This window comes from Protopterus annectens, chromosome 2.part1 (assembly GCF_019279795.1).
Source record: "Protopterus annectens isolate FY-2018-M chromosome 2.part1, PAN1.0, whole genome shotgun sequence".
Classification (NCBI taxonomy): Eukaryota; Metazoa; Chordata; order Ceratodontiformes; family Protopteridae; genus Protopterus; species Protopterus annectens.
This window is the reverse complement of record NC_056729.1, coordinates 1,620,281,134-1,620,304,991: the sequence shown is the minus strand read 5'-3', so window position 1 is coordinate 1,620,304,991 and position 23,858 is coordinate 1,620,281,134. Positions and strand designations below refer to the sequence as shown.

At 43.1% G+C, this 23,858-nt stretch overlaps 1 protein-coding gene across 2 annotated transcripts in view; it reads right to left on the bottom strand.

Annotated features, from left to right (window-relative positions):
- ALDH4A1 (aldehyde dehydrogenase 4 family member A1) overlaps window positions 1-23,858 on the bottom strand; it is a 677,659-nt gene that overhangs the window by 436,940 nt on the left and 216,861 nt on the right. For both annotated transcript variants that reach the window (XM_044063053.1, XM_044063052.1), the window contains exon 5: window positions 19,678-19,833. In XM_044063053.1, the coding sequence (XP_043918988.1) occupies window positions 19,678-19,833 (156 nt within the window). The remainder of the gene's footprint in view (window positions 1-19,677; window positions 19,834-23,858) is intronic.

The following is a 23,858-nucleotide window of genomic DNA, read 5'->3' as shown; positions in this document are numbered from 1 at the left end:
TTTGGCTCAATGCACAGGGACTTCATACTGGATATATAGAATGTATAAGCTGACGGGGACATAGAGGAGATCCTATAGTTAGCTATGATATGATAAGGGGTTTTATTAACTTGTAAGTTGTGTATGGAGGAATCCCATGTCATTATCTTGACTAATCAGTCTGGAGGAAAATTTTTTTAAGACTATGGATACACCACCACCTTAAACGCCTTCATCTAATATAGTGGGGCAAAATATGCAGTAGGGATTAAAACCCTGCATTGATGGAATTGCTCTCACTGGCCTTGAAGAAACAGATCTCTGCGATAATGCATATATCAATGTTTTTCAGGGTAAGGAGTCCTTGTATGGAGTGGAGATTTTTGTTTAGGCTACTAGAGTTGAGACGCAATACTGTCATGTTATCCAGATGCTGTTTTTCTTCTAAAGGCAGCTTTAGAAGACTAACATTGCCAAAAAAGGCACTATGGGGTAGACAAGATTTTTAGCCAATGTTCAAAAGCCTTTGGGGGAATATATGGAGGCCATCCCTGGAAAAACAGTTATGTTCATAAGGTAAATGAGGATATTTGTTTCTTAGGTTACATTTAAGAGGTTTTTATGGTACAGGCAGGTTATTTTTAACAGTCCCAGTATATGTAGGCCTGTGTGTGTGGTCTAAATTACATGTACTTGGTTTAGTGTGCTGTACTTACAACCTGCATGTTATTTGTTGTGGTTTTGTATGACAGCTTTGCCTCCAATAACATTATGTAACTACATCTGTCATATATTGTGTGGGTTTGTTTAGGAAATAGGTGGGTGTCAGTAAACATGAGACAACTGCTACGCTCTCTCAGGATGCCCATTTCAATCAAACTGGTTACATAGATGGTTGGAAAGGGCAAATAAAGAAGTTATGTACTCACCATAATGTTCGATGTATGTAGTCCATCTCGCCTCACATTCTTACCCGTGGGTTCGGAGCCGAACCTCGGCTCCGACTCGGCCATACTCTAGGTCAAAGTCTTTCAATTGGCTGGGCTAAGAAGGTATCCCATGCTGCACTGCTCCCTTTCCTCAGATCTTGTTTGCTATGAGCTAATCATTCACTCATCCACATACAACAACATATAGAGAAGGAAGAACATACTAACCAGAAAGGAATTTGAAACCATACCTAACCCCTAGGTCCTCCAGGATGGGGGAAGGAGGGGGGGTAAGTAAGAATGTGAGGTGAGATGGACATACATCAAACATTATGGTGAGTACATAACTTCTTGATGTTATGTAGTCCAATCTCGCCTACATTCTTACCCGTGGGACAGCATCCCCAGCACCTGAATCCTGGGAGGCTCAGTGGAAAATACTCCTGAGCACTGTGGAACCAAAGGAAGACCTGCCTCTGGACACCAAATCCAACTTGTAGTGAGTAAAAAAGGTGTGAGGAGATGCCCATGTAGCCGCAGCACAAATATCATCCATAGACAACCTGGCCTGAAAAGCTGTAGATGTAGACACAGATCGGGAAGAATGAGCCTTCACTTGAAATGGTAAATCCTTGCCACCTGAAGCATAAATAAATGAAATACAACTGGAAATCCATCTGGACAAAGTGACTTTGGAAACAGGAGACCCAATCCTGTTTTCTGAAAATGAGACAAACTGATCCAATTTTCTGAGATCCTTTGTTCTATGTAAATTGAATCGTAATTGTCTGTGCACATCTAGCTGATGAAATCTAAATTCTACATTGTTCAAGAACTCTGGAAAGAATACAGATAGTTCAATGGATTGGTTTAGATTACTGATGGAAGCCACTTTCGGTAGGAAGAAAGGGTTAGGTTCATAGGTAGATACTAGGCTATCTGCCCTAGGGCATTTATAAGCCTAGCCAGAGTGTATTTGGCTTCCGCCTCCCTATTAGATTAGCCTACTGTGCCTCTGTAAAGTAGGTCACAGAAGGTACCCTTTTAAGATTAGTTTTCTGTGCCTCTGTCTAGCAGGGACACAGAAGAGATCCCAGAGGTGAATTTGCAATTTCCTATCCACGCGTCCAGGTTTCACTTGAAGAGGGTCAGCGAGGGGCTATGTCTAACATGAATTGGGATTCTATTCCAGAGTGAGGGGAGCCTCTGGGAAATGAATCTGTCCCTCCAGCATGTCCTATTTATTTTTGTGCTGAGGTTTAGGTCCCTGGAGCGTGTAACTCTAAGGGACTTGGATTTTTTGAGGTGGGGCATGTCCATTAATTCTGGGTTTGACATGGCTTTGTACGTCAGGCATAGATCGCCTCTGAGTAGGCGGTAAGCAACTGAGTAGAGCTGGAGTTTCTTTAGTCAAGCTGCATAGGACATCTGTTTGTAGCCCATGATCCTCTTGGTGAGGTACTTTTGGGGTCTCTCCAGTTGCTGCAGGTGTCGGGTAAGGTACATCCCAAAAGGGGCATTGTATTCAATTATGGGCCTGATGAGTGACGAGTAGAGGGGCACAATGACCTCTCTTGATCTAGATGTGAACCCTTTTGTGATAAGGTGGGCTATATAGAAGGTCTTTCCAACCACTTTGGCAATGTGATTATCAAAGGAGAGATTACTATCTACGTTGGTCCCCAAATCTCTAATTACTTCTTCCTTATTTAATGGATTACCACTTATGTGGTAATTTGTGGGCACCTTGTTTTTCTCAAAGGGGATGACTATGCACTTTTTAGCATTTAGCTTGAGGCCATGGCTCTGGCACCAAGCATGCGTCTCTGTGAGACCCTTTTGGAGGATTTTTGTGTCAGCTGGACATTCGATTATGGCCCCCAAGGTCTGAGAGAAACCCTGTCCTTATGGAAAATCAAGTAAGGTGGTCTAACTGATAAGGCTTGAAGCTCCGAGACACGTCGGGCTGAAGTGATGGCTACTAAAAAGACTGTCTTCCAAGTCAAGTATTTTAAATCACAAGTGGCTGCAGGCTCAAAGGGGGGGTGAAGTGGGATATTGTAGAACAAAATTTAAGTCCCAAGACATAACTGGTTCAAAAACTGGAGGACAAAGCAGCATAGTGCCCTTCAGGAATGCCTTAAAAGTCTGTGTGCCATGAGACTAGGCTCATCAGCGACGTGAAAAATGGAAATAGCCGCCAACTGGACTTTAATAGTTGCAGCCGCTGATCCTTGGTTGTAAAGCATGGAGAGGAACTCCAGGACTGACGAAATTGGAGCTGTATAAGGATCAATCTGTCTTGCATGCGCCCAGATGGAAAATCTCTTCCATTTGCTGGAATTGATTTTTCTGGTGGAAGGCTTATGGGAAGAAGACAGAATATGAACCAAGTCTGGCGAAAAAAGATGAAGTCTGACTAATGATGGAAGTGGAGGAGCCAGGCTGTCAGCCGGAGGGTCTGAAGAGAGGGATGGAGCTGCCCTGACATATGAGTCAGCAAATCTGGTTGAGGGTCCAGAATCCAGGAGGCGTCCACTAGGTAAGGATGGATGAAGGGGAACCAAATTTGATGAGGCCAGTGTGGAGCAATCAGAATAATTTTGCTTCCCAAAGAGTGCGCTTTCTGAATAACCTTTGTCAGCAGAGGAACAGGAGGGAAGGCATACAGTAGACCGGAGGGCCAATCGTGAACTAGAGCGTCCCTCGGTGACTCCCTCTGATGGGGGATAAGGGTGAAGTAGCTGCTGCATTTGGTATTGAGGGGGCTGGCAAATAGGTTGCAGCAAGGCTGACCCCACCTGTGGAAAATCTGCTCCGCAACCTGACTGTTCCGGGACCATTCGTGAGGCATCAGAATCGCTCTGCTCAACCTGTTGGCAATCACAATGGACTTCACCAGAATGTGCATTGCTACAAGAAAATGGTGGAAAGCCACTGTCCACTGCCACACTCGCATTCTCTGCAAAGGGGATACGACTTGGTTCCTCCCTGTTTGTTTTGATACCATACCACTGACATATTGTCTGTGTGGATCGCAATTGTCCCGAGAGGAAGAAAGCTCTGAAGTGCTTGCAATGCTAGTATCACTGCTCTCATGTCCAGGACATTGATATGCAGAGGCATTTTGTGTTCCTGCCATGTGCCTTGGACTGTCCTGCCTAGATAATGCCCCCCCACCCTATCTGGGAGGCATACATGGTCACTTTGGCAACCGGAGGGGACAGAACAAAGGGTTTTCCTGCGTTGAGGTTGCTGGTGTGAAGCCACCAGTGTAGATCCTGCTTGCACCTGTCTGCGATTATTATGAGATGAGAAAGAGGAAGATGTTGCAGAGACCACTGGGCAAAGAGTAGCCATTGAAGGAGCCTCATGTGTAGCCTCACCAAAGGAACCAGCATAACTGTAGCAGCCATCGTGCCCAACAATTTGAGGATCGATCTTGCCTTCACTCTTCTCAAAGGGAGTAACGTGTACACCTGCTGTTGTAAACTTTGAATCCTTTCTCTTGGTAAGAACACCCTCATGAGCACGGTGTCTAACTCGGCACCTAGAAAGGTGACATGCTGCGAGGGCAACAAGGCAGACTTTTCCCAATTTAGACTTATGCCTAATTGTTGACACAGTTTGATCGTGTTGTCTCTGGTTTGTAGGAGTAGATGCCTGGTGGTGGCAGAAAGGAGCCAGTCATCCAGGTATGGAAACACTTGGAATCCCTGATGTCTCAAGTGAGCCGTTACCACTGCCATGCATTTGGTGAACACCCTGGGGGCTGTGGTGAGACCAAAGGGCAGGGCGCAAAACTGAAAATGACTGGCTCCCAGCCGGAAGCATAAATGACTTCTGGATGCCCTGTCCATCTTTATATGGTAGTAAGCATCCTTGAGGTCAATGGGAGCACATCCACATTTCTTTTCCCAACAATGGGAGAATAGATTGCAACGTGACCATTCGGAACTTGGACTTCTTTACATGGGTGTTCAATCTGCTGAGATTCAAAACGTGTCTCAGGTCCCCTGTTCTTTTCGGCACCAAAAAGAATCTGAAGTAAGTCGCTAATCCGATCTGGTCTGAGGGGACAGGCTGGATGGCTCCTTTTTCTAGCAGCTTTAACACCTCTGAAGCTGCGGAATCCCTTTGATCGGGTGGAACATCTGGGATTTTTTTGATCGGAGGGGGAGCCAAAGAGAAGGGAATGTGATATCCTCCAGAAATTATTTTTAATACCCATTGGTCCTGAGTTATACTTTGCCAGGCCTCTGGGTATAGTGAAATGCGACCCCCGACTGGCTCCAGAAATGCACAGTCGGGCCTCCCATCAGGAGTGCTGGTAGGGAGAACCACAAAAGGAATCGCGGTCTCCCTGGTTACGTGGGCCTCCTCTGACCCTAGGGGAGCGTCTACCAGAATTACCACCCCCTTCCCTGCCTCTGGAGGGGGATTCACCTTGTGCGTCATGAAAAACTCTCTGTGATTTTTTTGAACCACATCTTCCCACCCCTCTGGGTCTTGGGATAAGGCCTAGAGGGTAGGGAAAAATGGACTCCCACAGCAGACAGAGTTTTTCCCTCTTGCTCACACCTAGTGAGAGTGTCCTTCACTTTGGTTTCGAATAAGGAGGAACCATCAAACTTGAAGGCCTCTGCGAAATTACAGAGGCGCATTCAGGAGTGTCTCCTAAGAGCAATTCCCGAACTCGCTGTCCTACCTGCTCCTTCGGCTGCATAAGAGATCAGCCTCATGGAGGAGTTAACAATAAAGTTGAGGGTAGACATCTGAGCGTTGACCTTCTGAGCCACCGCATCAGAAACATTACCCTGTAGAGTATCTCCAAGCTCTTTCAGGAGATCTCTTTGGAGCCATGTAAATGAGAGAAGTAATTCAGTGACTGCAGTGTAAAGGCCGCTGAAGAAAACATACACTTCCCGTACCGGTCCATGATCCTAGACTCCCTGTTAGGAGGATGGACGGAAGACGAAGTCTCAGCCAGTTCCTTCTTGGTGGCCGCTGCCACTACCATGGTATCTAAAGGAACTCCCTTGGATAGAAACTCTTTGTCATAGGGGGCGGACAAGAATTTGTTGAGTTTCCTGGGGACTGGTTCCACAGAGTCAGGGGTTTCCCTCACCTTTTGACAAACCAGATCTAAAAGCTCGTCAAAGGGTGGAGACACCGAGGAGATGGAAGGCTGAGCTGCAAAGGCCTTCAGGAACACCGACTCCGCCTCGGAGGGAGCTTTGGAGGGTCAGTCACCCCACTGCTTCATAATTTCCACGATGTCAGAGAAAGAGACATCCTCAGAGGATGACTTGGGGGACCCCTCCGATTCCTCGAGGTCGGTGTCTGACGTGAGCGACTCATCTTGGGAGTCAATGTGCTTCCTCTTGCACGTTCTTTTTCTGGGTGGCTACTCAGGCAAAAACACTGAGGGGCCCTCAGAAATAAGGGGACCACTCATGGGGATATCCTGAGGCCTTGGTTCTCCGTTGTCGAAAGATAGAGGGCGATCAGAGACCCGCACCGCAGCTGGAGGGGACAGAGTGTCAGTGCTGAATGATGTCACTGAGGACCTGGCCAGTGCACTTCACATGGCCTCGAAAGCTGGTCCCCCCCGGCTCCGAAGATTGACCAACCATGGAAGACCTTGGAGCAGAAGGGACAAGGTACAAAGCCAATGCAGGGGTCAGGCTTCCCCAAGCCGAAGCACCGAGAGAGGCTAGGAGCCGAAAAGTGACCTGAGGCCTCCCCCTCAGGCCCGATCGAGGAACCATGAGTCGTGGACCCCATGGAAGGAGCCGACAGGGTCAGAGCTGAAGCCAGAGCCAATAAGCCAGAATGGGCCATCGGAGCCAACCTAGGGACATCTGACGGTGCCAACCACTCCAGCTCCGAAAACTGAGATTCGATCAGAGGAGGAAGTACCAACACTGGTTGGGTGACAGGCTCTGGAGCCGACTGGGCTGGAGCCGAAAACAATTTTGCCAGAACCGGTGACTGAAGAAGTCTCTGCACCACTCTATCTACATCCACATCTGAAAGAGTCCTGGAGGACCTAGAAGGTAGGGAAGGAGATCTAGACCTCCTCTCTGAAGGAGACCTACCAGGAGGAGAGACCGGCCTAAAATTTGGAGACCAGCTCCGAACTAGCACCTCCATAATCGGCTCCAAGGGACTTGGAGCCAAAGCAGCTTCGGTCAATATACTAACTTCCTGCGGCTCAGAGGACAGTGGAGCCGAGGATGCCACAGAAGATTTCACTACTTTCTCCGGAGGCTCCAAGGATACAGATGGAGCTGGAGAATTCTTTTTTGCCTTAGAAGTTTTAGCCTTAGAGGGAGAGGACTTAAAGCTAGAAGCCCTTCCCAAATCCTCCTCGAAGGAGGGTTTCAAAAGTCCTTTCAAAATTAGTTTGTTCTTCCTCTCCTGAAGAACACGCAGGCTAAATGCATGGCAAAAAGCACAAGATTCCTGGAGGTGGATAGCCCTCAGACAGTAAACACAGACAGAGTGTCCATCAGTGATAGACATCTTATAACCATATTTAGAGCACTTCTTAAAGCCCGAGGGCTTATGCTCTTTCGTATCCTTAGACATGGTGAAAGAAAAAAACAACCGTTCATAACAGTCAACCGTTAATATATATAACGCGGGAACTAAGCAAAACTACAGCAGACAAATACACAAGACCTCTAACTTAATCGGTCTCCACAGGAAACACAAGGAAAGACTAGGTCCTCTAATTTAAAAGGTCCTAGCCTGATGGATAGGTACCTACTAAACTAACAAGAAACACAGAAGAAGGGGCGGACTAGGTCCTCTAACTGAAACGGGCCTACCCCGTAGGGGAAACAGTTAGCGGGACACCACAAAACACAATAATACCAGAAAACAATTTTTTTACCAAGGGTTAGATCAGTACACACACACAACACAACACAGCTATGAAAATAGCTTTTTATTTTTGAAGCAAAAAACTGTCAATAAAGCAAAAGTAATACTTATCCACAGCCAAGAGCGACACCACGTCCGAGCTATACGAGCGGCAAACGAGATCTGGGGAAAGGTAGCAGTGCAGCATGGGATACCTTCTTAGCCCAACCAATTGAAAGACTTCAAGCTAGAGTATGGCCGAGTCGGAGATGAGGTTCGGTTCTGAACCCACGGGTACGAATGTAGGCGAGATTGGACCACATAACATCCTTAGTTCCATGTGCTTACTAATGTGGGTTAAAAAGAGTAGTGCATATGAGGTTTCAAGTTGATTACTGTCCATGTGGTTTGGAGTTGTTTATACTAGAGAAGTGCTATCACCCTGGAAGTGAAGATAAAGCTGGTCTCAACACAGCTGTACACAGCTAGGAACTAAAGATCTTTTGCTCCTCCTCTCATGAGAAGCAAAACAGTAACACTAATCCCAAGCTGCTTCCTGAAAAGCAGTATTAAGCCACATGCTGCTTGACTCAGTACACCTGCTATAGTTTCCTCTTAGTAGCCACCCTGGATAGAACCTACAACAGCTAAATGCAACAGAAAGACATGTTGCAAAATGTCCCTGAAAGGGGTCTCACCAAAACTGCATCCAGACCAGTCAGTGAAGTCCCATGCACACTGCCCAAACACAGACCAGTAAAAATCAATGTCTCTGCTCTTTCTCTCACCAGGAGAGAAAGCAGTAACATTAATCCCAAACTGGCTTCCAAGGAGCAATTTTCAGGTTTCCAGTGACTGGTAATCTCTGGAAAGGTTAGTAAATAATGTCCCCTAGCTCCTTAGGATGGAATCAATGGCAGGCAAGCCAAAATGTCCAAAAGATGTAGCTTTCTGTAAATGTACCCTATGGCAGAATTGAGCAATTCACACAGGTACTAAAAAAATAGAGAAGCCCCCATGTGGGATGGGTTTTATTCTCTTTTATGGCATCAGTTAGAACATCTTTTCCATTTTGCTAAGTATAATTTACTACTAGCAGGTGCCATAGCCTCGTTTAATACCTGCTGCATATCCTAAGATAAAAGGGTATGTAAATGGGATCAAAATTCTATCATCCAAACTGTTAAGTGCAGATTCCGATTAAGGGGGTCGATTAAGGCTACCTTAACCTGTGAAGGACAATCCAATCTCTATGGAACGTTTTGATAACTGCCTTTGGCCAGATGCATGACAAGGGAGAAACAATGTTGTTGGAGTTAAGAGAAGCATCACTGGCAAACCTGTCTTGATCTTTAGAAGAACTCTGATATCAGAGGAAAGGAAGGAAGGCACAGAGGGACATTTACATCCATGCAAAAGAAAATCCAGGCCTTTAAGCTATGTGTCCTGGAACAGAACTGGTTTATAGTTGTATATTGAGAAAGGAAGCATGCAAATCTACTTTAGGAGTTCCCTGTAGATGGGCACTGCCCTGGAAGACCTATGGGTGTTGCATGCACTCATGTTGGTCGAATCCGGATCTGCTCAATGTGCCTGCTATTGTGTTCTGTTCTAACAGAATATATGTGGCTTGCAGACTGAGGTTATTCTGTATTGCCAGTTACCAGGCAATCATGGCTAGTCCGCACAGGAGGTCTTATATGATTCCTCCTTGTTTGTTTATATACCACATGACTGTGGTATTGTCTATTCTCATTAACAAGGGTGCTGGGACCCACAGCTGACATAAAGCTTTGATACTTTAATTAGAGTCATCACATCACTGAGATCTGCAGGCAGGTTCCTGAAATGAGACTCCCACATGTCCTTAGCCTTGATGCCCTTGGACACAGCCTGCTATGCAAAGTCTGAAGTGTCTGTTGTGACTGACAGAACAGAACATAGGAAGCCTGGATTTAGCAAGAACATAAGCGCTTAACATAACACATTTCCTTCTTGATGAAACTGAACAGCAGAACCTGTCTTGAAGAAGATGTGCAATGTCTAGCAGGTAACCTAGAAATACTGACTTGTGACAGGGGATTAAACTAAATGTTTTCAGATTTAAATTGAACCCTTGACTGCTAAAAAGATATATGGTGAACTGAACAGCAACTAAGGTGTCTTGGGCTAATGGAAATAAGAAGATGCTATCATATAAAAATGGATGGTCTGAAATCTGCTAAAGGCAATGACTGAGGCAAGCACTTTGAGAAAATGCTTGGATGACTGGAAAGACCAAACAGCAATGATGTATATTGAAAGTGCAATCTTAAGGCAAAGAATCTTAGGAAAGTCCTGTGCATTTTGTGTGTTGAGTTAGGCAAGTGCTTTTAAGTCCAAGATTACTAGAAAAGCCTTGGGAAACAAAGAGAAAGGGAATTTGCAAAGTGAATATAGAATTTTGGAACCAAAATAAAGGTATTCAACTCTGAAAGATCCAAAATGGGTGTCCATGCACCTGCCTTTCTGATAATCAGAAAAATTGTGGAATCAAAAATATTGTCCCTTTGGAATGGAGGCACTGGCTTTATTATACCGTGGGGCAACAAATATGACAGAACTTGTCAAAATAGATGCATTTTATATTTTGGTGGGTGGCGGACATGAGGAAACAGATGGATTTGATTTTTTTCATGGTTGAGGGATCCATCTTTGAGGTAGAAGGGATGCCTACTGAAGTCTGAAACCATCTCTCACTATTTTTAGAAGACAAGCATTTAGTATTATCTTTTCAGAAATGAAGGCAGTAGGAAAAAACTACCTGCAATTTGGGAAAAACGGACAATGTGAGGTGGTGAAAGGAAAGAAGAGGCGTAAGTAGTCACTGAGTTTTCTCTTGAAAGGAGGGACCTTTGGATCCATATGCTTTCCTTTTTGAATCTACCTACTGACTACCTTGCATTTGCAAGAGGGAGGGGAGGGGGGGCTTTAAAGGACTTTTGAACAGAAGGAATAGAAGAAGGAGAAGAAGAAAACAGATAATTCCTTTGATATCTAAGAACAGGAGACAAAAACAGTGGCTTGACTCCTTACACCTACTTACCCCTTTCTTCCAGTTTCTTTAATACTTCTGCTGAAGAACTGACAAACCAAATACCTCTGTCAAGAAGGGCATTAAGCACCTGAGTTTTAACACCATCAGGAAATTTCCGTAATCCGATTCATGCATGCCTACACATTACTGTACATATAGCAGCAGCCCTGTACACAGCATCTACTGCAGAATAATCATATTAAAAATTAAACTTCGTGACCTGTGAAGCAGAGTTAGAATTCTAACACGGAAGGTTTAGTGTCAGAGCTAGGAAATGAACCTAACATCTACTGTATGTTAGCAAAAACAGAACAGATACACTTGGACATGTGCAATTAATAGCATTAAAAAACAGAGTGGAGAATGTACAGACCTTATTTCCAAATCTATCATAGGAACTATCGCTGCCATTTGGGACAGGGACTGAAGCAGAAAAAGCCTTAGAAGCTCTGTCATCAATGGAAAAGTACAGTTGTGTACACTTACCATAAATGTAGATGTTCGAGTGTATTCACCATTGCAGTCATCACATTTGGGTTATCTCTGCCAGGGTAGCCCTTGACCAGCCTGAATACCACAGACTTAGTATTTCTGCATCGGTTGCTGTCGCTTAAAGACTGACGTCAGGTCATCAGTTGTATAAAGTAAGGCAGGTGACGCCATTACATCAGTTTTTTGTGCCCTAACCTGTCAGGAGCCCCCAAAGTAGGAGGCCAGGTTCTGGTGGAAGAACCCCACCAGTGGAAAATAAATACCAATATGTCCCTTGTAAGGAAAGGAGAACAACAAGGAAGAATGGTAATAAAAGCAGAAAGAGAATAAAAGGGGGATGGAGGGAGGGAAACCAGGACTGCAACAGTAAATACACTCAGACATCTACATTTATGGTAAGTGTACACAACTGTACTATGTTCTTCATGTTTCACTGTTGCAGTCATCACATTTAGGTAGATTCCCAAAGCTGAGGAAATGGGTGGAGGCAGTCAAGGAAACTAGGTAGTGGCTAGGATGCCCTGCAAGATGCAGAGGCAAACCCTGCCCTGGATTTGGAGAAGAGAGGCAGGTGGTAATGCTTGGTAAAAGTGTGAACAGATGTCCAGGTGGCAGCCTCCAGGATGTCCATGGTGGGGACTCCTCTGAGGAAAGACGCAGAGCTGGAGGCTGCTCTGGTGGAGTGTGTCCTGACCCCCCCCCCAGGGGGGAGTCTTTCCATGCTGTATGTAGCAGAAATGGATGCAGTGTGCTATCCATTTGGAAATGGTTTGCTTGGAGATGACTTTCCCTTCTGCCCCTGCAGCAAAGCTAACCAGCAATTGACCAGACTTTCTGAAGGATTTAGTCCTGTCCAGACAGAACCTGAGCTGTCTGTGCAGATCTAGAGAGTGAAGAATCCTTTCCCCCTTGTTCTGGGGATTAGCAAAAAAGATGGGCAAATGAATGGATTGGTTGAGAGCCACACTGGACACCACCTTGGGCATAAAGGATGGGTTAGTTCTGAGGGATACCCTGTCTGGATGGAAGATGATGACGGGTTCCGCAGCCATGAGTGCTTGCAGCTCAGAGACTCTTCTGGCTGAAGTGATGACCAGAAGGAATGCTGTCTTCCAGGAGAGAAATTTTAGCTCTGCAGAAGAAGCTGTTTTGAAAGGGGGCAGGGTGAGTTTTTCAAGACAAAGTTAAGGTCCCAAGCTGGTGTTGGTGCCCTTCTGGGGGGGCTCATGTTGCTAGCCCCTCTGAGGAACTGTTTGATCAAAGGGTGTGAGTAAAGGGGCTGCTCAGTGGGAAAATGAGCATATTGGCTCCCTTAGCCTGGATCCAGATGCAGAACCTTTTCCATTTATCTGCATAGGACTTTCTCGTGCTAGGACATCTGGACTCACAGATAACATCCAGAACCTGTTTACTGAGGATGGCATATTGGCTCTGGTTTAGGGAATAAGCCAAGCTGGCAAATTGAGTGTCTGCAATTGGGGATGCATGCATTCCCCTTCCCTCTGGGTCCGGAGGTTTGGAATCTGAGGAAGATGCCATGGAGGCAACGGGGACAGGCTGCACAGCAAGGGGTACCAGTGTTGTTGGGGACAGTCTGGAGCTATATGAATGGTCCTTGGTTTTCCCCCCTTATTTTGAGCAGTACCCTGGGGGTGAGAAGCAGGGGAGGGAAGGCATACACCGACAGACTGACCCAGGGGAAGTATAGGGCATCCACTTTCCAAGCCATGCAGTGATGCTTCCTGGTGCAGAATTTGTTGAGCTGATGGTTAGTGTGGGAGGCAAAGAGGTCGACCTTCGGGGTTCCCCATTTTTGTGTTATTAGGGTGAAGGCACTTCTGTTGAGTTGTCACTCATGTGGGTCCAGAAGATTTCTGTTTAATTGGTCTGCCAGAGAGTTGAGAGAGCCTGGCAGGAATTGTGCTAACAGGTGTAGTTGCATGGAAGAGGCTGTGTGCCAAAGGGTCATGGCCAACCTGCATTAAGAGGGTAGGAGTGAGTCCCACTCTGCTTGTTGGTGTACCATATCACAGTGGTGTTGTCTGTTTTGATCAGGAGAACCCCTGGAGAGAGAAGAGGTTTGAAAGCTATCAAGGCGTGCTACACAGCCATCATGTCTTTTTGATTGATGTGCAGAGGGATTTGCTGTGGGCTCCATTGGCCCTGTATGCACTTGCCATCCAGGTGTGCACCCCAAGCGTAGTCAGATGCATCGGTGGTGAGGGTCTGGGTGGCGGGGGGTGGGGAGAAGGGTAGTCCCTTGCTGTGGGAGCATGCCATTGCCCACCAAAAAAAATCCATTCTGAGGCAAGGAATTATAGGTAGAATAGTTTCCAGGTCTTGAGAGTGTTGACACCAAAGGCTCTTTAGGTACCACTGAAGTTTCCTCATATGCAGTCTGGCATATGGAATGAGTAGTATGCAAGATACCATGAACCCCAGAGCTTGCAGATAACTGGGGTCTAAAGTCTAGTTGAGAAAAGTAGGCTATCAGGAAAATTTGTTTCTCTGGTGTAAGGTATGCCATCTGGGATGCTGTGTCCAGACTTGCTCCCAGGAAGATTATCCTTTGGGTGGACAACTGTTTGGATTTCTTTTCACTGACTGTGTACCCTAGGGAGGTTAGTAGGGTCTTTACAAAGGCCAGGTGCTTCAGCAGCTTTTCCTGGCTGTCTGCCTGAATAAGGCAGTCGTCTAAGTATGGGTAAATTTGAATATTTCTTTGTCTGCAATAGGCAATGGCCGGAGTCAGACATTTTGTGAAAACTCTGAGAGCAGTAGATAAGCCAAAGGGAAGTGCAGAGAACTGAAAGTGGTGAGATCCTGCCCTGAAGCGGAGATATTTCCTGCATGATTCCCTGATAGGAATGTGGAGTTAAGCCTCTTTTAGATATAGGGTGGCTAGCCAAGCGTCCTTGGAGAGCATGGGTAGCAGTTGCTGGAGGGTGAGCATTTTGAATTTTGGGATCACCAGGAAGGTGAGGATGGGCGCCAGGTGCCCTCTTTTTTGGGCACCAGAAAAAGTTTGGAGTAGAAGCCTTGGCCTATCTGTTCTGAAGGAATGTGCTCTACTGCCCTCAGAGAGCAGGGAAAGGATTTGCTTTTGTGCCTCTGCCTACTGATTTGGTGGTAGATCTGGGAACCCTTTTAGGGTTGGAAGGGTGTGGAAGGAAAATTTGTATCCCTGAGACACAACGTTCAGAACTCAGTGGTCCTTGGTAATGGTGTGCCAGGTGCTTGAGTGAAAGGAGAGTTTTCCTCCTAGGGGTAAGTGAAGGTGGGCAGAGGAAGGGGGGTGGCGGAGGTGAGTCATTGTGAGTTCTTACCATAAGGGGTGGCTTAGAACTTCCTGGTTTTGAAGTGGAGGTAGTCCACTGCTTTGATCTCTGCATTCCCTAGGGCTGCTGTCTGGGGGGTCTGTTTCCACAGGGCCTAGGCTGAGCCAGTTTACTAGGAGCAAGAAAGGACCAGTGTTTGGAGGGACAATGCCTGCTGAACCTTGGTGGCTGGACCTGCAAGAAATCCTTAACTGTTTGCATAGATTTTGTTTTAATACCTCTTCTGCCTTAGTGCCAAATAAGTTATCTTTCTGCAAGGGGGCATCCAACAATTTAGATTTGACATGGTCTGGCAGGGGTTGTTCCTTAAGCCATGCATGTCTTCTAATGACAGATCCAGTGACTGCTGCCCTGCAAGAAGTTTCTAGGGTGTCAAAACCACAGTGCAAGGTGTGTTTAGTTACTTGACTTGCAGAATGCATTAACTCTTGTAAATCTTTAGATTCTGCCCAAGCAGGAAAGGAAGACATTTTTTGTTTAAGGAGCTTCAAGGTATGTTGCTGAAATTTCAGCATATGTAACTGACAATTTAATGCCATTATAGCAAGAGTAGCTGAGGTGTATACTTTTTACCCCATCTGTCCAATGCTTGGGAATCCCTGTCTGTGGGGGAGGGATTCTTAGCAGAAGTTGCTTTAATCCCTTTTGGCCCTTGAGAAATTACCTCAGGGTCAGCTGTTGGATTTCTAAAAAGACATTTCTGTGAGTCAGGGACTCTATAGTACCTGTCTGGTTTTCTGGGAGCAGGAGGCAGGGCATCAGGAGTCAAGCTGGATTTGAGGAAAACATCCTCCACAACATCCAGGACTGGGGGGATGGCCAAGGGTCTGTGTTGTGGAAGATGTAGGAATTCCCTAAGTTTCTTTTTAGAATGAGGGTAGCCCTGACTCTCCCATTGAAAATGCTCCCTTAAAGTATGCAGGGTTTCCCCAAAGGAAAAATCCTCTGGGGGAGCGGCTGAAGGAATGGAATCCTCTGCATCAGAATCCTCATAAGTGGAGAGGGGTTGCATGGCTTCATACTCAGATGCATCAGATTCATGTGACTCTTGTTCAGACAAAACTACAGGGGACAGATCTCTTTTCCTTTTGGAGGGGGTATTTTGGCTTACCCTGATCAGCATGATAAGGTCTTCCGCCATTTTAAGCATTTGAGACCGAGGGAAGGTAGCAGGCGCCTGAAAGTGGGTCATCGGTTTCTTGGGTGTGGTTCGCACCCTGGGCCTTAGAAACACGGCAGTTTTTGAAAGAACAGTAGTCGCGAAAGAAGACAGTTTGTGTCGAGATTCGGTAGCGTGAAGGACCTCCTCGGAAACCGGTGCCTGCTCAGTGGCTCCGGACCCATTCAAGTTAGAGACGACCGCAGTATCCTTAGTCGAAGAAGAGTTTTGCGGCATACCAGACTCTGAAAGGGTCTTGGTAGCGGCCTGTGAATCAACTAAATCAGACATCAGGGGCTGCAAAAGCGCCTCACTGAGTACCGGAGAACTGATGACTAGCTTAAAGGAAGCATCATCGGTAGGTTTAGACCTGTGCAGTCTTTTTCTGCCTTTATCTTTACGTTTTTTCCGAAGATCTGCTGTCGGATGGCTTACCGAAGCCATATCGGAATTAGAGGACTGTGAATGAAAATATCTGGCTACAATAAGGGCCTGACGACACATAGTTCTGGCATTGAACAAAGCACAGAAGCTACAATGGGGGACGTAGTGGTCTGGGCCTAAACAAATGATGCAATAAGAGTGGAAGTCTCGGTGTGATATTTGCTTTCCATAGGTAAGACAATTATTAACTTTTTCTGACATTGGTTAGTGCAAGAAAAAAGGATCCCCTATGGGGTACTTAGCTTTAGAAGAATTCAACTGCAATTTGGTAGACGAAAACTCAGGTAGTGGCCGACCAGCACTCGTATGAACTGCTTCTGCTTCGGTCTCCACAGCAAGAAAGACTGATGTAATGGCTTCGGCTACCTTACTTTATACTACTGATGACCTGACGTCAGTCTTCAAGCGACAGCAACCAACGCAGAAATACTAAGACTCTGGTATTTTGGTCGGCTGAGGGCTACCCTGGCAGGGATAACCCAATTGTGATGACTGCAACAGTGAAACACGAAGAACATCAGCAGGGTTTGAAACATGGTTTATGTAAAAGAATTTATGTATGTCAGACACCCTGTAAAATCTGTCAAGTTTCTTACGGACAAGGGTTTGGGAATAAGAGGAAACAGAGGCAGAAGCAAATGCATCATCCAACACTCCTGTAAGTGGGGAATGGCTACTGGTATAGGGGAAATCCATACCCAATAATTCATAATATGTCATCTGAGATTCTGAAACTTTCATATTCTCCCATTTAAAATATTCCTTCATTTTTGAAGGTTTATTCTCAAAAGAAATTTCCTCATGGGGAGTCTAAGGAGAGGCTATCTTTTGATTCACTCTCACAAAGAGTGGAGTAGGATAAAAGGGAACACAGTCCAAATCCTCCGTATCTGAATTAGAATAAAAAAACTCTTCATCTAAGTAAGAGGGGAATCTTTTAACAGATGTAGAAACTGAAAAGTGAAGGCTCAAGGGATTGTTCAATGAACTTATTTATGATTATTTAGTCTTTCGAGGGAAGGAAGTTTCGGTGGTCTATATGTGATGATGGCCTTTTGATGAATGCTCCGTTCAATTGCTAAACATAGACCCCATCTCATATGTAGTGGCAAAGAATTCCATAGACTTTGGGTGAGCTGACAAAAAATTACTGTTCCTAGTATAGGTGTTATGATTAATAAATTCAATACCTAATATAGCTGCCAACACACTATCATGCAAATATTTTTGGATCAAGACTAAATCCCCTCTTAAAGGTTACATACAACAGAATAAAGGGGAAGACAGTCACATCTCTTGTTATATGGCAACTGTCTAATCCCTGTTGTCTGTCTGGTACAAGTTTTTGAATATGTTCAAGTGTCTTCAGATATGAGACTCTGATTAGAGGACAAATACTGATGATGTATAACCTAACCAAAACTCTTCTATCTCTGTTTGGGATGCAGTGCAAAATGTTCTTAATATGACTATAACATTTCCTAGTAGTGTGTTTGATAACTGCATCAAATTTAAAGGAAGAGTCCACTAGGATACCCAAGTCCATAACCACATTTTTGCAAAAACAAATTTGATTATTTAAAACCTAAGTATAAGAGGGATCTTTACCCAATATGGCACACATATACTTTTATCATTATTAAAGTTCATATTATTTGATGCTTTCCAATTGGTTAAACTATCCAAATACCTTTGAAGGGAATAATGATGCTCAGTATTGACGACTGATCATAAATAAATAAATATATAAATAAAGAGGGTTGTAGTAATGACAAGCTAAGCTAAGTTCAGTCTCCAGCTCATTTTGTGGGATCCCCACTTACTCCAAGGAAAACTGAGATGTATAATCCGTTCTCTGTCATATGTTTACCTGTGGCCTCTGTGCCTTGTATACCTCATTTGGGAGGTGACTGTTCTCAACACAGAAGAGCAAGTTCTGTAATTCTGAGGTCCTCCTAGATTGCTGAGCTCATTACTTTAATCAGGAAAAATAAACCTAGATACCCTGAGAAATAAAGCTTCATTTCTGCTGCCTGCACCCATGATCTCATCTTGGCAGTCACCACCCAAAGCTCATCAGCACAAATCAGGATGGGGACACAGACTGGCAAACTGGCAGATTCCATCATTGACTCAGATCTGTCTTTTCCACCCCAGCCTAGTAGAGCACCTGCAGTACTGACAAGCTGCCTGAATTCTCTAGTTGTTCTTCTTCTTCTTTCAGCTCTTCCCGGTTAGGGGTCACCACAGCGGAACTCCAGTCCGCTAATGATTGGCAGTCGATTTTTACTGTGCCGAGGTGCCAGCCCGATGCCCAACCTTCAATGAAGGCACACATGAATCCCCTACTTAATCTACCAATTTCCTTTATCCTTATTTGTAAACAAAACCCTGAATGCCATGAACTCAGACAGAAGCCTGAAATTTAATTGGAAAGTGCAATACACTCTTTCCTGGGAAAGAATCACACCGTCTGATTTGCAAGTGTTGATTTTCAACCCAAATGCCTCATACCCAGCACTGAATCATTCTTTAATTACTTTTATAACCCTCATTTAAAAAGTCCATTACACTAACATGCATAAATGCAACATGCAGGTATATATGTTATAAATTAAACCTAGTTCTGTCGACTGTACCTCTGTTATTATTTCTGCAAACCAGCCAGAAAAGAATGGTGGTTATGTAGAAGTCTCTTTCTGCTAGACTTTATCTAGTATGCAATGAAGGACAACATCCATCCATTGAATGTAAAATCATGCAAAGAAAAGCTGTGTCTCAATAAATTTGTCCACAAAATACTAAAAAAGAAGGCAGGTCAGCAGAGCTCAGGCAAATATACCTGAACAAACATTTAAGCTTCATCTTAGTCTTCAAAAAGTACTGAAATAAACAAGATCAAATATTTATAATACAAGCAGTAATCATAAACAATTAGTAATCGTCTAATAAGGGCTTTGGTACTCTATTGTTGCTCAAACCCATGTGAATCGTAGCTTTGACTGGTTACAAGGAAGCCTTTTCTTTGAAGCCTAGACTAAAGCAGGCAGTGTTAAGTCCTTCTCAATTAAATAACTACTAATTATTTTATGGCTGGTTCTTATTTTACATTTAAGTGATGCTGCTTTAATTAATTTTATTTATTTTAATATATTTTTCACATACAAAGTAGCTTATCCAATATCAAAGGAATAATTTATTATACCCAAGTTATCAAAATTCAGTGTAAGGAAGCTAGATGATCCTGGACTGTTTGGTTTCTCAAGTTTCCACACCACTTACTGAATGACTGTTTACTCATGATGCTTTACCTTCGGCCTTCAAATATTTTAGATTAAATCAATTCAGCAAAACAATGAAACATGGATTAAAACCCTTTTTTAGTCTTACCTGGCCAATCATTGTTTTGGCTAACACCTCTGCTCTCCTTGGTCCAGAAATCAAATCTGCTGCTTTCAGGAAGATCTCTGCTCGATCTCTGAGGGGCTTTAGGTCCCAGTCTCTCCGTACCGAAACAGCAGCATTGATTGCTTTATTAATAAGCTCCTGAAAGATCAGAAAGTTACAATTTATATGACATTCTGTTATAATGTAGACAAACTGCATCTACATTCTTATATTTCAGTCAAAAAACAGGTTCTTTGGCATTTTACCTTAAAGTATTTATATAAGCACTATTTGGGAATTTTTACTTTTACTGATGAGCAGTAAACGTACACAATACACAATACACATTTTTAGAATAGACCCTGTAATGCACTTGCTATTTCTTCCATCTGATCTACATAGCAAGCAATTCTGCAGTTTTCTCCATAATCCTGATTTTTTCCAACTTTTTGAAATACTGTAATCTCAGATGTTAACTTTTCTACAGTTCTGTTAACTGTAGACAACATATTCTCATATAAGTTAGTTATAATTTAAATTAATATTAAAAATTAATTTCTGAATCTCTGTCCAGTATTGCCTGAAACTAGTAAAAAAACTGTTTGCTCTTCATGATGATGTCACCATACTCAATCATGTCATTTTATGTGCAAAATAATAAAACCTGCATAATTTAAAGGATTCACCTTTATGTCTTCTCAGAAGAAAGCATGCAGTTGAAGCTGTATTCACCCACACTAAATTTTTAAATAAAAGCCATCAAACTACAGTTGCCATACACAGACCTGAAATTCCCCACTAAGTGACTTACTTAGTGACACAGAGATCTAGATTCTAACTCCCATATACTACCATCAATATCTGAATACGCAACAGAACCAGCCATATGAGGTTTGTCTGTATCCACTGATACCCATTAAAATACCAAAGTCAATTGCCTTAAATTTATACTCTAAATGTGCATGGTTGCCCTTAGTAATAGCAGTAAGGCTACACCCATGCAAGCTTCATACTGACCAGTTACAGAACAGAATTATAATCATTGGCTCTTCAGGAATTCACCCACCTCAAATGTAGTCCAGTGCCTTTCAGAGCAGCCTTGTCAAGAGTAAATAAAAGTTGACCAGAATTTTTTTACGTGCACACATACACGTGTGCACGTGCAGATGCACATGTACACACAAAATAATACTTTTAGAATGCAAGGGTAAATTGTGACTCTCCAGCACCAGTATGGACTCTTACTTTTCTGAAATAAAAGCCAAAACCAAAGTGTTCTGGATGACTATGTTTGCAGATGACTGCAAGTTACGATCATTACTGTATCCTTTGGGAAGTCATCTACCCCAGGGAACTACAACACTGACAATAAACCCCTAAGAGTTGACCCAGTCGAGAACTGTAGACAGTGACCTAACTTTTGATCAAAATAAATAAAGGGACTGTGTCTAAACCAAGGGATATCACTGTCCCCTTTACTCAGCTCTCATTAGATCAGTCATTGAATATAATGCTCCTTTGGCATGTATCTGCCCAGACACAATCAACAACTGGAATGTCGACAGGGATACTTTACTAAAAGGATACAAAGCCTAAATAACATGTCCTACATGGACCGACTCAAAGCCCTGTTACTATACTTGATATCCTACAGACTGCTAAGAGGTGACCTGCGTCTGGCATACAAGACATCCTCCGAGTACAGCAAAGTAGGGACCAGCACAGTGGTAAACCTTCACAGTCGCACCAATATCAGACACAGAAAAACACAGAAAATTTCCAGTGTGAGGAAACACTTGATAGCAACTTCAATACAACAAAACTTCTTTAATAAAACACAAAGCTTTCAGACATGCGTCCTTCCTCAGTGTGAACAAACAGAACAAAACACTTCCTTTTATAAAGAAGCTTAATTGCATCATATGACACAGCCAGCTATCAAAAGTTTTTCTAAAACTCAAAACATTTTAAACGATGCATAAAAATACAACTCCCCAAAAGTTAACGGGTATAAAAACATCCACATAGAACATATCTAAAGATACATTTAAACATATGTAAACAAGTTCATTTCCATAAAATCATCTGCTTCTTTTTCAGAACATGTTTTAGGTTTACAGCCGTATTAATTCCAGGTTTAGCATCTGCTTAAAGCATTACTATCGACTTGTACTCATTCATTTCTAGCATATTTTTATTGTCAGCCCCTCTTCTGTTTTTTGGGACAACATTTGTCACCCTAAACTTAAAAATATGTTCGTCACCCATTTCACCAATATGCTTTGCAAGAGCATTAGTGCCTACTCTTCTAACATCCGACTTATGTTCAACAATACGCTCTTTAAGTTTACGTGTTGTTTTCCCTATATAAAAAGATGTACATTTCATGCAAGTAGCAAGGTAAACTATACTATTAGTGTTGCATGTAGCAAACACTTTAAAATGATATACCTTTCCAGTTATAGGATGCACAAATTTTGGATCTGTAAGAATATCAGGGAAGCATACAGAGTTAAAACATGGGAAAGTCTGTATTTATTACTACACTTACTTTCTACAACTTGTAAATACGTATAGCATAAACGTTAGTTCAAATTCTTACTATTTCTATATGAGAAATTTGGCCTGTCACCTATAATATCCCTGATTTCAAGTACAGCTGACAATAACTTCCAATTTCTAAGGATAATATTTCAGACATCTCTAGTCCTTTTATTATATGTAGTCAAATAGTGTAGCCGTTCAGATTTACCATTCCCTACAGTAACTTGTGTATTCACCATCCTATCGGAGAAAAAAGGTTTAGCTCTACCTACTCTTTCATCTATACCTTCCAATTTTGACTTCACCAGGGAATCAAGCTCATATGCCCTTTGTTTAAAGTCCACTATCATATCAACCATCGGCTCACTACATCTATCATCATTCATATTTAACCTACTAATACGTAACAGTCGACTTTTCATTAGACCCCTAAACACATGGCCAGCATGCATACTGGTCCTATGCGTATACTTAGGCAAGGCATCCTCCGACACATTACTGATGGCTTTACTGCACATCAACAAGTCAAATGGCATTAAAAATATTTGGGATAGGAATATAAACCTTTTCTGCAGCATCAACCAAATGACTGGGCAGGACATGTATATCTCACAGAAGATACTGCTGCTTCGGAAGAGACTTCCCATGAACATAAAATAAAGTTCATCCCTGTCTATATTCAACCAAAACTTAGATCTATGGATGGGAAACAGAAGCTGTACCCTAGGACTGCCCCCTGTACTACTAATGGACAGAGAAAGCTCTTAAATACTTTATCCTATGCATGAGTACTCTCAAGTTATCTATGGTACAATGCCAGGTATTCTCATTAGGGATAAAATATAATTATCAACTATGGTATGGATAAGGCAAATCTATAATCAAATGGGATAGTTATTTCAAGCACAGAAAGGGAAATTGTCTTGGCTTAAAGTATCCCACATGGGCAGTTAGCCTAGTACTTACCTATGAATATTTTGCAACACTGTTTAGTCACACAAATGTAGCCATGAATATCATAGCCGCTATGAAGACCAGAAGCTAAAGAATCAAGGCTTGGACCCTATCCTCATCCAAGAGGCTAAAATCATGACATACTGGGCCCTTTCAGCAGACAGAAACAGCATACAATACAGCGTGTCCAGTTCTTCCCTGAAGAAGGACTTTAGTGAAAGAAGACTTCTTCCATTTCATGCTGATCCTCAGAACTGCATTTATTTATACATGATATTTATTGTCCAGGAATGTCCAGCTAGGAAAAAGTCATTTTTTGTGGTGGTCCATATACAAAATGTTGAAAACATGTAAGAACAGAATACCACACTGATCACAATAAGAAAATCATTAAACTAAAATACCATTTTAACTTAATAAATATCAAAAAATAATGACAGTAACTATAAATTATCTAAAGTAAGCAAAATAAAAGGTCAGCTAAGATAATTAACATTAAGTCATAACATATATGGTTACAAGAAGTAAATAATGGAAACTAAAGTGATAATGCATAGATCCATAGAAGAAAATTCACCAATAATGTCAACACATGTACTCAACAAATGATGAAAAGGATCTAAGACTAACATCCAGGAATATGTGCAAAAAGAAACAATATATAGAGTCCACAGCAAATTTGGCTG